Below are 15,000 nucleotides of genomic sequence, written 5' to 3' on the forward strand. Positions count from 1 at the left end.
ATTTAAATGGTTTGCCTTTGATACATTTGAGAAGTATTTAATTTATTTTTTTTAAATGAAATTGATGATTTTGAATTGAAATGAGAAATGCTGTTGGATGAAATTGACGACAATTGATTAGTGAATTTAATTAAATCCAAAGATTTACGCACCTAATGGCCATGGGAGGCTGCATCGAACCCTGTTATGTTTATTATCTTTCAAAAGGCTGGTGCAGTGTATTCGCATAACTTTTTAAAAAATCTGGTAAGTATCTGTTCACTGTAACGCAAGTGGAAGCCCACAGTGAATTTTGGGAGATTTCAAGATCATGTTTTATTTGTTCAAATAGATTCAGATGTTGGTAAACTGCTGGTAAATAGTTCAAAAATATAAATGCTGCTTACTCCTGGAAGACGTTCCTTCCGCTAAATTGATTGTTGGTGTATATCTGGCAAGAATTTAACTAGTTGACCTGGAAATAATACATATCATTCCGCTGAAAACGCATGCCTGCAGGACAGATGGCCGCGGTACTGATAAGTACGTCTTGCTGCCATTACGCTTTCTCATTAAATATTTAAAGCGTGGAATCAGTTCGGAATAGGTTATTATCGTAGATTAGTAACGCTTGAGAATCCAGCACAGCATCTTACAAGAGAATGAACTGAGCTGCTTATATATTTACGTTTACCTTTAAAAATCTAAGAAGAAGAATAATGCTTACTGAATGCTGTTCATAGAGAAAGGCAGCTGTCTGCAAAGCTGAGCAGCTCAGAAGCCGATCAGATGGTAGACGGGTGCCAGGTCAGCTTCCTTTGGCAGTGAGAAGTTCCTGCTTTGAGCTGTTGTTACACTTTTGACCTGACTGCTGGTTCATTACAGGTGCTCGCGCACAGATTGGCGCAATACTGACATCAGAGGAGAGGCTCATTACGTGTTGCTTGAGGGGTTTTTATGTGTCTGTTCTGATTGACAGCGCTGGAAAAGACTGTTGTGTTTGGTGGGGAGAGCACCAGCCACTGCGCCCGATTGACAGCACAAGCATCTCACGCTGAACTTGGATTATAACACCGATGCATATTTTTCAAATGTTCATGACGGGAACACAACACGTCACATTAGACTTTTAATCTGTTCACAATATATCCAATGGAAAAGAAAAACAGTATTTCCGCGCTGTGATATCGGTGGTGGTACCCATGTGCAGCTGATGAAATGCTGCACATATGTGATGAGTGTAGGTCAGTCTAGTCATGTGACGTGCAAAGCGCTGTGCTCACTGAACCTGATAGAGGAGCTGAATCCCAGATATGAGTTTCCCCATGGTGTGAGATTTGGCCACTCTCTGAGGTCTCTGATATAAGCAGAAGAGCTAACCAGCCCTGACACAAATCTCACCCCTGCGAGAGATGGGAAATCAATTACTGCTCCAAGCACACACACACACACATTTGTTGAGTCTTGCTCTCTTCTCGTGAAAAAGTTTTTTCTCGTTTCTTCTGCTTTTTCTTCTTCAGCAGAAGCAAAAGTGTTACTCTACAAAATGAATGGGTTAAGGGAACAGAGAGAGAAATCAAAAGCAAATTATAGGAACACTGACACATCAGGAGATGTGTTAGTAAATGGTAGTAAATATTAGATTTTCCTAGGCTCTGAAATCTGCTTTATTTTTCACAAATAACTCCCATGAGCTGCAACGCCACCTGAAATCGCATACACAATCACATGCCAATCATCACATTACAATATTCTAATTCTTAGTTTTACATGATGGTATGATTTTGGTTCATTTTTAGCAAACGGATTCAGTGGCGCTTGATCTGTGCATCGCTGCACACGCCTGGCGTGGTGCACACGGCTCGACGCCACCAGTAGAGCTGATCACAGCCACGCTGCGCCATGATTCAGAAATATCCTAAAAACCTTTGTGGTGTAGCAAATCCAGTTGCTTCAATCCTGGAGTGAGTTGGCAGCACATAGAGAACATAACAAAAACCTTAACATAATACGCTGATAATAGGCTGCTTTTAAAACAAACATCTATTGGTCTAGAAATATCTTTTGGACATATTAGCCTGCTTAGTAGCATTAACACGGACTTTAGTATTTTCAAACTTGTCTGGAGTGTCACTGCTTTCTGTCACTGCAACCTCACAAACAGAGCAAACACACGCGTACATGGCACACAACACAAATGATATAATTCTGCCTGATGGAAAAATATATTTAAAATTACGCTCATTCTGTAGAACATGAAGTTAATATTTGCATAATTTATTTCTTCATCCACCCACGACTATATGTATATATATATATATATATATAAAGTCAGTTACACAGTATAATTCTTTTTATTAACCCAAATATTTTATGACTGCAATCCACACATGACTACTTGTTATACTTTTTCTGTGTTGTTTTACTAGTTAAAAAAGAAAGAAATAAATAACTAACAATAAGTGAACAATTTTTTTTATTTGAACATTTTTTCATTAGTACTAGTGACACTTTGATTTGTTCTTCTAAATTGCAAATAAATTCTGTGATATTCTGTTCTGTTCTGTTCTGTTTTTTTGTTTTTTTTTGTTTTGTTTTTTATGATCACTTATTCTGTCCATAAGCTTCACACTTCCAAAATATCATAGCCCAGCCAATAAATACAGAACACTATTGAATGGATTCGAAGTATTTATATTTATAAATGCACTTAATCAACTTTTAATACAATGAAAAAATATACGACTTGTAAATAAATACGAAATATACAGAGTTACACGTCTGCTGTAGCTTTTGTACTGCTCTGGCTTTACTCCTGAAACTCATGCCGCGCTAATATTGTTGGCTTCTGTATGATTAATTGCTTGTGTGTTTTCTTGTTTTGTAAGGCTGATAAAACCATCTGTTAAATGATTGTAAGCTAAATGTACTCAAATATGGTAGAAATGTTTGTATGCAGCGCCACACTTTATTATGTATTAAAATAAATAAATTACTACATGTGTTCTGTCCTTGAGGATGAACTGTCTGTTCACTTGAATTCATTTTACTTTACTGGTTTGAACTGGTCTTCTTTTATCATACAGATGTACTGCATGTTGTGTGTCTGTGAAGGAGTTTCTTCCTGTTGTGAACAGAAATTGAATGACCTGATTATTGGTTTATTGGGAGATAACTGGTGAAGACTTTATTGCTTGCTATTTAAGGCAGTGTTTTCTTAAAGGAGCAAAGTGTATTAGCTCCTAACGAGGACAGTAATTGAACCAATACATCAGTGTTGTGAGTGGAAGTAAATTCAATTCTAACGGTGCTGATGTTATGCGGGGTGACTTCACTTTGTTTTATCCAGCTACGTCAGATCTGGACACAGATTGTCTCGCTGCACCATACAAGCTCTTGTTTCACCTTCAGTGACATCACATCGACTGATGGGATATTTTTAAGGTTTAGGAGAGGTCTTTCCTCCTTCAAGCCACGGAGCTCAAGTCTCTCGTTACGCCTTCCTTGTTCACTGGATCCCGCCATATTCCTAGCTGCCTCGCTGCCGGCAGGTAAAACGCATCGGAAAACAAGGTCAGATTCTCAAAGCCCCTCCAGTCTCAATTATTCCACCACAGATGCTCCAGCAGGGGATCTCACCACATGGACCAAGACAACAGACTTTTATATGCTGACTGGTACATGTTTATTATCAGCGATCATCGTTGAAGCAGCGATCCAATCCTGACTTCTTGGGAAACCGCACTATTCATGGGAGGATGTGTCTTTATCTGAGAGCACTGGGAGCTGATAATCATGTATCATCGGGACACTGTTATGAATCACGCTGAGAACAGTAGTACATGCGGCCTGGATGCTCTGCAGAGTAGCACTAATGCACAGGCAGCACGTCCTCAGCGCTTGGCCTCTATGTTTTAGGTGAGATATGAGAGAATGATGCTCCCGGGTCAGCGGCCTGTTTCAGAGTTCTTGTGCTGTAATGCAAGTCGGCAGGCGCTTCCCGAATACAGTTGTGTTAAAAGCTTTTGCAGACTTCAGTTGTTCTCCTGAATATTTGTTGAATTCAGAAACTACCAGTTTAAGGGCTGCTTTCTGCTGCTTTGTAGATGCCATCTGCCAGTGTTCTAATCATAGTTATATAAATGCTTTAGAACAGTGGTTCTCAACCTTGGCCCAGCGACCTCCTACCTATTATTCAGGTCCTCGCCGCCCCATCAAATACAAAAAGTAACCTAATTGTCTATTGACTATTGAAGTTGATTTATTATATTGTGTTTATAATGAGGTTATATAACTTGTTTTATTTTCAATTGCATTAACATGTATGGGGTTATAAAATTAAGAAATGACTAATTAAAGGATCCAAAAAAAAAAAAATATATAACGGGCAAACACAACATTTTTGAATAGATTAGAAAGATTATTTTAAATCAAGTGTTTAAGCGTGCTGGTGATTTTCCCTCATACATATTTGGTGATGTTGTTGCCCCAAATTTAAAAAAACTTCTAAAAATTTAGTTTAGAAAATATCCACGGGAACTTTTTGCAGAAGACATTTTAGTTTGTTCCTCCATTTCTGGCGTATCGTGTATTGAGCGGTTCACGGGCGTTTTCCAAATCAAAGTGATCTTTCCTTATCCCCTTGTTGGTGGGGACTATGAAATGAGCGCAGTCGTGCCATAATGTACAACACAGCAACACAACACATCAGCTGATGTTTTATTGTCGTAAATGTATTTTTATTGTTGATAGTATACCTTTTACAAATATAAATTTTAATATTTTACATTTTAATACAAAAAAATTACTATGAAGTCAATGGTGACCCCAAACCTTTCACGTTCTGTCACATTGTAATTGATTTATCCATTTAGAAGCGTCCACTCATGTCCTTAGTCTAAATGGAAACACGTGTAACAATGAAGGGGTTATGTTCATTAATAATATCTTGTGGTTAGGCAGGGATTTGTACCATGCTGAGGCTTCATGTTTCACACTAGATGTGTTATTTTACTGACCTGGTGTGAGTGTGAAATGAGATAAGGTGCTCTTGAATAATAATAATATAAATAGTCTGGCACGTCCAACCAGAGGCATAGATTATGTTGCCTCATACCTGTGTAATCCTCAAATCAGGCCCATGGCATCCCTGCTTTAAGCTCCAAACCTGAATCAGGCAGAAGCGAAGGTTAAGATTCTGCCTTAACGGAGAAGCTCACAGAAAAATAATGGATGCATATTTTCCCTTTATTTTGTAATTTATCTGCTCTCTTGAAGATCCTCTATGGCATCACGCTTAATGTGATTTATCCATGTAGGACATGGTCTTGGATCAGCGTCCTTATTGTTCGTGGGAGCAACATTCATTCTTAACCAATCAGATTTTAGGTTTAGGACAAAAAAAAAAATTATTAATATGTGGTTTCCTTTCATTTATAATTAGGTTCTTGCTCTGATTTAAGACTATCAGAGGATGCTAAAGCTATTTTCCGAATTGATTATTATTCCTTGAGCTTATGATGAGCTTGATGTTACTGTTGTTTATGATGTCCCCATCTCTTATCAAACTGTATTTGTGCCTATTGTCTGTGACGACAATGACTTGCTTGAAGGTGTAGCTCTGGAAGACCTGTTTTCAGCCTTTTCATTTTCCATCACTCTCTCTATAGAGTTTCCATTTAGACAAAGTGGTTTCAGCATGAGGTGACCTGGTTGTGTCAGTCAGTGTATCATGGTCTTGCTCGCATCTTGAAGCAGTGCTTGTAGGTGCTGATTGCTCTCAGGGTCTCCTTTACCTCATAGGTCTGGTCGCAGACCCAGAATATTTGGTGCTGATTACTGGCGAGATCTATCAATCTGGAATTGATTTAAGAATGCCTTATAGATTAGTACAGTGTAATTCTGTGTGCAATTGAGTTTTTAGTACAATCCCCAATTTTTAAATTGGCAAATGTATCTCTCTGTATAGCACTTGTAAGAGCATGGCACATTCTCAGACACCTTCCGATTAGTTGGAGTCGTTTTGAAATTAGATAAGCAGGCCAAGTAAGTGATTTTAGGTCTGCAACTCTCGCTGCTGCTTTGCATGTAAGCTATGTTTATTTTTGAGGATCTTTTTGATGGTGTTGTAACACTGAAATGGTCACCCTGTGATATTTGTTGACTGTACTGATATTTAAATAGCAAACGGGAAACAGAGCATGTTCAGATTCACTTTTTTTTTTTTTTTGGCTCCTGGGTGAAGCTAAAAATAACACTCGCTATGGAGTACAGTTTTCCCCAGTGATGCAAATGGAAGTCGCAGGAACAGCTGCGCTAAAGCCAAGTCGTGTTAGATCAGCCTTGGTCACATGACCTGCTCTATGCCATTCATTATTACTGAAACTCCCAAGTGCATATCACAGTCAACCCTGTTTCAGCTGTCAAATGCGCAATACATTTCATTTCTAGTTAATTACATTTACTAAAGAAATGTGTCCATTTTGTTTGCTTGCATATAAATAGAAGGCAGATGGATGGATATTGATGCATAATGTGTATATATGAATATGATTGATTAGATATCGATGTGTATATTGATAGATAGAGATACATGGATATAAATAGAGGGTTACATGTGTGGTAGGTAGGTAGGTAGGTAGGTAGGTAGGTGGATATGGGTTTGAATATGGTTAGAAAGAAAGAAAAAGGATCTATTTATCCATCAGTATCTGTCCATATATACCATTCAAAGATACAAAACCCTGCTAGGCACAAAAATGGCAGTGAAACTCTTAATTAGTTGAACTCTCATGCCCTGTCTGGCCTATAACAGATTGTTAGGGGAAAACAAACAAACAGAAAAAAACAAATGTTGAGGTCAGGGGAACAAGGTCAGTCTAAATTCATTGTAATGACTGCTCAGCCCTAGTCCGCTTCAGGCCTTCTGTCTGTTTGCATTGCGAAGAGGGCTGGATTTGCCCAATGAAGCTCAGCTCAGGCTTTGACATCACAGGTAAAAAAAAAGGCTGATGGAGTATCCCATGGCTCACTGTTCCACAGCCCCTTTTCTTCCTTACTCGCATAGAGCGCTCAAATGAAGTAAGAAGTTGTTTCTGTTTACATTGTCTGCCTGGATCTGCACAGCCATCAGTTTTGAGACCTTATGTATAATTCATGGTTTTACCCACATGAAGAGCCGGCCCATGCCTCCACACTTTTCACTCGCATGTGGTGCTGGAGAAATGAGATTTTTGGTGGTGTTGGCGTACAGGTTCGGGCAGTAAATGATGATTTAACTTCTTGCCAGTTTGTTTTGTTGAGTGTTCGGCGTGATTGCCCAAGAGTGGCTAACAAGCCCAAAATGAAACGGCCTCATTGAGATGTGTGTAATGTGTGTAAACGACGGCTTGTTTACATTTATGCAAATGATTTATCGTACACTGAGTCAAAATAATTGGCTGTTATTATTGTTGTTGTTGGTTTGTAATCAATGACAATAATTAAAATCACCCCTTTTAGTCAAAATAGTGGATTTAAATGTATTCATGTTTGATTTGAAATGATCGTCACAGGTGCCTGGAAATGATTTTATTTTCATTTCCCTGAATAGCTCTCATTAACTCGATAGATTCAGATCTTGAGCGGCTTTGCTAACACACTCAAAGATTTACTTTCCAGGCCAGGCATGAGCACATGGTGATATCCGATCAGAACGAAACCCGATCTGAGTGTACTGCGCTGTGGGCACAGCACACCAACTACAGTATTTACATCAAGTGACAGGTTCAAGCATGTGTGCGATGTGACAGAAGAGGCTTGAGGAGATGGGGGATATATTTTGGAGTGTGACGGACAGGCGGAGCGCACCTTTGTTGACCTATTCCCGCAGCGACTGTGGATTGAAGGTTAAGTTCCCATGAATGACACAGAAATCTGATCTGCCGCACAGCAAGCACGCGTTTTAGCACTAGTTTACCCGATACCGTTATTTGACAAATCAAATTATTGAAACACCGGCTGCCTTGTTGGCAAATCATTATGGGTCATAATTCAGTTTCAGCAGAATTGCCGTGTGGCAATGTTGAAAGCAAACATGAAGAAATAGACTTCATCTCATTCTACTTTAACCAGTGTTTTCCATTAATTACCTATGCTTTGGCTTCCTCGAACTGTTTTATAATGAACCAAAAACATTTTACATTACTCATAAATACCCAAAAATTTGCGTTATGCTTTAGCGTGCCGTTGCTTTGGCAAAGCATCTGTCAGCCAAACTGAATAGCGTGAGTAGTTAATGTTATCAGAATCTCACAGCAAACCTAATGTATGTGTGAGTTTAACATGCGTTTGGGAACGCAAAGTGCCCCACTGTGCCAGTCATGCTTTTTTTATTTTTATTTTTTTACATTTGCATAATTTCATTTCACAGAAAGTGCAGTATTCAACATAAACTCTTTTGCAAGCGAAGAAATGAAAATAAATAGTGATTTTTTTTTTTTATGCTACTCTTAAGGAAAATGTATATATTTTTGAAACGCCATGCATTTAGTCTGTATATGATATTAGGTGAATTAGATGATAAGTTTTCGTTTTCAATCGTAATTAATGTAGTAGTTTTTCAGTCACTGTTCAATAGCTTTAACCGCAAGGTCAATTTATGGGCTGTCTGTAACCTTTGCTCAGTATGCCTGGGCCGGTGGTCAACTTCTGGAGCCGTCTGGAGCCAGATGGTCGTGTCTGGATCTCCTGTGGTGCCAGTCTCTTCAAAAGCCTTCATGCCGGTCACTGATATATGGCCTTTACTACCTCACTGGATGACACACCCTGAATACAGACTACATATCTGTCCTGGGATGGCACTCGCACCTCTGTTTTTATCCGCTCATGGTTTTATCTATACTCACGATCCAAAATTGACTTTCCGTTCCATTCTCCTTGATGCTTTCTGCTAGAAGCACCTGTAACAAACGAGCCTGTAGTGAGCAAATATATCATTAATGCTCAGTGGTTTTCATTTATCCTGGAGTTTAGTTTTATATCACTAATACGTGTGTGTTTTTCTTCTTCCCACTTGTTGACAGAAGTGTTTCTCTGCTCCTGAGGCTCTCGTTAGTTCCATATATCTTTCCATCACAGCTTGGCATCCTCTGTGGCAGCACCAGAGTGATATACTTCCTCCAGGGATGTGTTCACGTCTTCGAGTCTGACCTAACACCCACAGCCAGGCCAGTCCTGTAGACTGAATCTTAGACATCTCTGTCATTTAAGACTTCTTAAAAACTGTTTTGAAAGACACTTTGTCAGACGTACCTACATCCTGCTTCTTAAGGTGTAATTATGCCTTGTTCAAGTGCTCTGTGGTCAGAGAGAACACATTAACAGACTTTTTGCTTTGTGTAAAAACCAATGGCATTCAATAAATGGCTAAAATATATATATATATATATATATATATATATATATATATATATATATATATATATATATATCATATCATATCATCTACTTGGAAAGATTTGTAAAATGTATGCTTACCATTAGATTAATTGTACAGCAAAAAGCCAAAAACTAAGATAAAAACACTAAGATTTTTGTAATATTGAAATTTCAAATAACTACTTATATCTTAAAATATATTATAAGAAGTTCTAATCATTAATTTAGTCTTCAGCTAATCTGGCTTTATGTGTGGTGTAATGAATTTTCGACCTTAAAGGATGCTGATATAAGTTGTCACTCTAAACTACTCAGAAAAAAATACAAAGAAATAAATAAATGCCTCTTTCCATGTGCAGTTTTCAAAACAAGCAACAGAAAAATAATAGTTGATGAAAATAAGAAAAATAAGAAAATTTTTTTTTTTTTTTTTTTTTTTTTTTTCTTCTAGGTGTCAGGTGGCTTAAATGGGCTCTGTCTCTATAGGTAGATGAGTCTGTATTAATATTGAGAAAGCATAACGACTAGCTTGGATCACATGTGCCTTTATAACCAGTCACAATAAAGTCTTGACGCTATTCAATTTTAGTGAGATTTTTTCAACTCTTATTTGCCGCTTACAGATATGGAATAGAGTGCTGTAACCTGAAACCCGCTTATCTCAAAAAGTGACTCTTATAAAACAATTTTTTTCAGTGTAAATCTAAAAAGCCTCTATTCCATTAACATCCATTCAAAATAAAAAGGCCTCTGTTGATCTTCTCCTGTGCTGTCCAATTAGCATTAGCTGTTACGCATTTTTAGGTAAAGGTTGCAGGCTTGCCTTCTAGTGGCTGTAATATCCTGGAGCATCGTGAATTTTGTTTCTTCTGTAATGCATATGTGAATTTTTGCATGGGGGCACCTCAGGCGCCAAAGATAAATGAAATGGACATTACATGTGTTTATAGCACAAAATAATGCCCAATCCATTAAAGTAATACTTCTCTCAAAAATAAATTTGAAGACGACATATGATACTGTGGTTATATCTGGCAATTTCAAAATGATGTAGCCTATGTATGTATTTTTTTAAGAAGTACTCAATACACATATTGTGACAAGCAATTAGACTAGACACAACATAATCAAATATCACATCCATTTAGAAGCATGTGTGGGTGAGTTCTCTCCAGAGTGCACTGTTGTCTCAACGAAATTGAGAACTTTATAATCCAATTCATAAATATTAAACTTTTTTTAACATTATTAAAGGGTATAGTTCACCCAAAAATTCAAATTACCTGCCTTTTACTCACGTTGGAAGCATTCTAGTTGTAGGTGACTTCTTTCAGAAGAATCCAGTCTGAGTTCTAATAAACAATGTTTTTGATCTTCCAAGCCTTTCAGTGGTCCACAGTGACCGTTACATTTGAACAGTTCAGAAGATGTGACATTTAGTGCTCATATTTGTAATAAAATGTCCCTCATACAGCTCTGGGGGGTGAATAAAGGCCTCCTGCAGTGAATCCATGAGTTTATCCCCATTTCAAGCATAAGAAACACTTTTCTGTCACTTCTGCTGACTGTCGATTTCTGAAAGCCAATAGGCGGTTGGCCCAATGTATGCAGTGCTTTTTAGTGATGAGTGCATAGAGAGAAATGAAATAGAAGCACAAAACGAGGCTTTATAAAAGAAATTTGAAATGTACAATTATGATATATATGCCAAGAGGAGACCCTTGGCCTTGGAGGACGTTTTCCTTTGCAAAAGTAAGGAAACATTGTTTCCTTGGCTCTACATTTCCCAGAAGCCTTCACGACCCATACGCACGCCATCTACCCTATCGGCTTTCAGATTCGACAGTCAAACAATATGATATATGAAGTCATATTGAACAAACTTAGAATAAAGCACATAATCACCTGAAATTATCTACTGTCATATAGTTTGTATGTTGTTGTTCATAGAAAAATAGAAATAGAAAATATTTTCTACATTTACAAATTTTGCGTGTGGTTTCACTACGTCTAGTTAAGACAGAAACTCTGATTAACATGGAAAAGATATCTTTATCATGTGTTATTAGGACGCAGTGGTATATTAGTGGTATATACACACACACACACACACACACACACACACACACACACACACTAGTGGTATATATTATATGTGGTATAGTATATACATTTGTTTTTACAGCTCTTTTCTTAGGAGCTCTGTCAAAACGGGTCTAATTTCTATTCATGAGCCTCTCTTCTGATTAGCATGTTTTTATCAGTGACACAACAGGCCAATCAAATTTAACGACGCCACAATTGTGTTAGTTCTAGCTGAATGCAAGACAAAGGGAAGACTGAGGCGCTCTTTCAAAACAAAGCCGACGTGATACAGCCTCAAATTAGAAATATGATTGTATACCAGGCGTTTCTGCCTGATGGAAAAACTATTATAGTTGTGGGGAAACACTATAAAAGTGGACTGGACAGAAACAATCATCAAAAATGCTTACACTTCTTATAAGACCTTATAAGAACATTTTCTTATAAGAAATAGTAATGTCTTTTGTTGTTTTGGGTGCGTCTAAAGTTTTATTGCATCTCACAACTATGTCATTTATGAAATAATGTCTGTGCATGTGTGTAAAACAACAAACTGATTTGTACATAATCATATTATTGTATATCCATTTCTAACCACTGGGGTCCATAGGTAGGCTAGGGGAACTCGATTAATGTGCCACTACTATTAAAAAAACACATAAAGTGAAAATTTCATGCCCTGGGACTCGACTGACAATTTATACATCGAGAACAGAAGCTGTTTATTATGTGTTCACAGGGTTGTCTGTATATTTTTGAGTTTACACCGTGAAGAGGTGATTTGTCCTATTTAGAGAAAGCCAAATATCAGTTAATTTGCCTTGCACATCAGTCCATCATAAACTAGCTATATCATCGTCTCTGATCCGTTTTCATTGGGGTAAACTGAATAAGAATCTTTGTTTTGTTGCCAAACAGACAGCTTTTTACATCATACTGATATTCTGTTCCAGCACATGATCCCACCGAGCAGACAGAGATGTTCAAAAGACTGTTGTGCAGAAATTAGAGTATTACCTGCTGTTATTTATGCATCATAGCTCAAGTGCATTAGTTCCCTGCCAACCCTGCGGTTGAATATGAGCGATTCCTCCAGCGCAGCTTCTAAAGCATCAGGCCGCACCACAGAGCGCACGATGGCTGTATTTTCATCCACCCACCTGACTGTGAAGTGTTGCCTAGCCCTGCGGATGTAACCCCAGAATCCCACAGCGACTCCCTGAGCCTGTGAATCATAGCTGTCCTGCCTCGCCTACACACCGCCAGCCGCGTTGTGTACGTCAGGCAGTCTGAGAGATGCTCTTTTACTGGGCCTCAAAAACACTCTCCTCGCTGCTTCATCCTAGGTTCTCTCAGCTGTCAGAAACTTGACAGCCGGGTTTGATGTCTAACGTGATGTAGGTCTCAGCCTGTCAAACTATAGCATGAGTCAAGCTGGCAGAAACAGGCAAAATAGTGTGTTATGAATGCAGTTTCTGACACCCGAACTCCAAAGTTTCCAAAACTAGCATTGTTTTACCCATCCTGAAGCTTACATAAATGACTAATTTAATCATAACACAACAAATATATGTTGTCTGTTTGCGCTTCTGGATTAAGCTTTTTAACCACTATTTAGTTGTTTTTTTTTTTTTTTTTTAATCTGCAAGTGTCCTGGCCTATTAAAGCTGGGTAATCTGAAAAATGAAGTGTCTATTAGGACTGGGTATAGTTAAAAATTTTTTACAGCCTTTGAGTTCTATTTAACGTTTTCAGATCCATTTTGAAATACGCTTCTAACAAGGTTTTCTCAAAAACATTTTTCAGTCGTATAGCCATAACTGCACAAAGATGGTTTTAATCTGAATGAAGTTTACAATGTTAAGTGTTCTAAATGCATATAAAGGACTTGGTGTAGAAATAAATTCTTTTAAAAATTACATGATTTGATAGCAATTTGAAAGTTTCCAAACGCTCAATTGATTGTAAGCCCTTCGAGTGCACAATCTTTATTTTTCTTATGATGAATGGTCATGGAACACTGTCGCCCGGTCGCATAGCAGCCTCATTGACAAAGATCTTTCTGAAAAGCAGTGGAAATGCCAGATGTGAAACAAAAATGCACCACTGATGTAGCCTTTCAAGGGTGTTGGGATGCTCTCACACTACCTCTTTACATATGGGCCATATATCTGAGTGTAACCTGCTGGAAACTAGGTGTTTTCTGTTGGGAACCCAAACAACCCGCACTGTTTCATCCTGCATTTGGGTTATTTGTCTTCCCAAAGTATGTGTTCGACTTGACTAGTATTCCCTAGAGAGCTATAGAGAGCAGACTGCTCCATACATGTTCAATCTGTGCTGTGTCACTTCTAGTCAAACACCCTGGCTAGTGCTGCAGGCTTTTTGGCTAACTGACGTTGGTGAAATTAACCCCTTAGTTTGAAATTTGGCATCAAATGACTTTTTTTGATGCTCTATGGTATCGAGGCAATTTGGTCTATACCGAAAAGTATCGAACTCCATATCCAGTCCTAGTCTCTATATTTTGTCAGATTATGAGTTGTGCACATTCTGATTCATTTTGCCAATATGGGTTACATTTTGTAAAACCATCAAAATTCTTACAAATGCATTGGAAATATTTTATATATCGTTTGTAGGATTGATTGACTTCAAAAGTAAATTTAACAGCATGTTTGCGAGTGTCCTGTTGCTTACTTTGTTGTGTATGTGCTTTTTATTTTTCCCAGGAGGCACAGAAGGTGAATAACCCTATGAACAGTCAGGCTGATGGCCCACCGAAGAGCCTGAGTGATAAAGATGAAGCCCCAGCCAGCGAGGTGGGCTGGATGACCTCAGTCAAAGACTGGGCGGGGGTCATGATCTCAGCACAGACCCTTACCGGCAGAGTACTGGTAAGACTGCTACACTCGTGCGTCCACCCTAAAATCACCAGATACCCACACACTGTGCATCCCTTCACGATCACATTCGGAGCATACGGTCCTCATTCATTTGTTTTTTAGTCCGTCAAGCCTAGAGGTCAAGAGTACACCCAGATGATGTATGGGTGTTTTGTTAAATACTGTCTCATTAGCATGCCTCACGCAATAAAGGGCTTTTGGGAGTGCAGTAATACTGAACAGTGACTAGTGTGGGTGGCGCTCGTCATCGCAGCTCTCGCTGTGCTAGACACGGACAGGTCAATTAACTATGAACAATTGAGTCAATTTACCACATAATGAAGATCATTTACTTTGGGAACTTTATGCAAATGAGAGCAGTCCTAATTTTACGACCTTTAACAAATTATGGACGAAATCCTTTTTGCTCTGCGGTTTTATACTCTAAGCGGTCTGCTTTTCTGAAAGCTTTAACCTCACACTCCGGTAGCATGTCCTTCATTTACTTTGACTTGAATATTATTCTTCCGTTCTGCATCTCATCTTTCAGATGGGGTGGCTGTTGTACATGACCGGATTGAGGAAGCAGGGCTCTCGGTAGACCAGTCCAGTCTAGTGTTTCTCTTTTTAGTGC

At 38.4% G+C, this 15,000-nt stretch overlaps 1 protein-coding gene across 1 annotated transcript in view; it reads left to right on the plus strand.

The window, feature by feature from the left end:
• The window catches only part of LOC122356635 (calcium-activated potassium channel subunit alpha-1-like), a 159,468-nt gene that overhangs the window by 67,545 nt on the left and 76,923 nt on the right, over nucleotides 1–15,000 (plus strand). Inside the window, exon 2 of the mRNA XM_043255571.1 lies at nucleotides 14,214–14,378. Coding sequence (XP_043111506.1) covers nucleotides 14,214–14,378 — 165 coding nt within the window. The remainder of the gene's footprint in view (nucleotides 1–14,213; nucleotides 14,379–15,000) is intronic.

The sequence above is a fragment of the Puntigrus tetrazona genome, chromosome 13, assembly GCF_018831695.1.
Source record: "Puntigrus tetrazona isolate hp1 chromosome 13, ASM1883169v1, whole genome shotgun sequence".
In the NCBI taxonomy this organism is placed as follows: domain Eukaryota; kingdom Metazoa; phylum Chordata; class Actinopteri; order Cypriniformes; family Cyprinidae; genus Puntigrus; species Puntigrus tetrazona.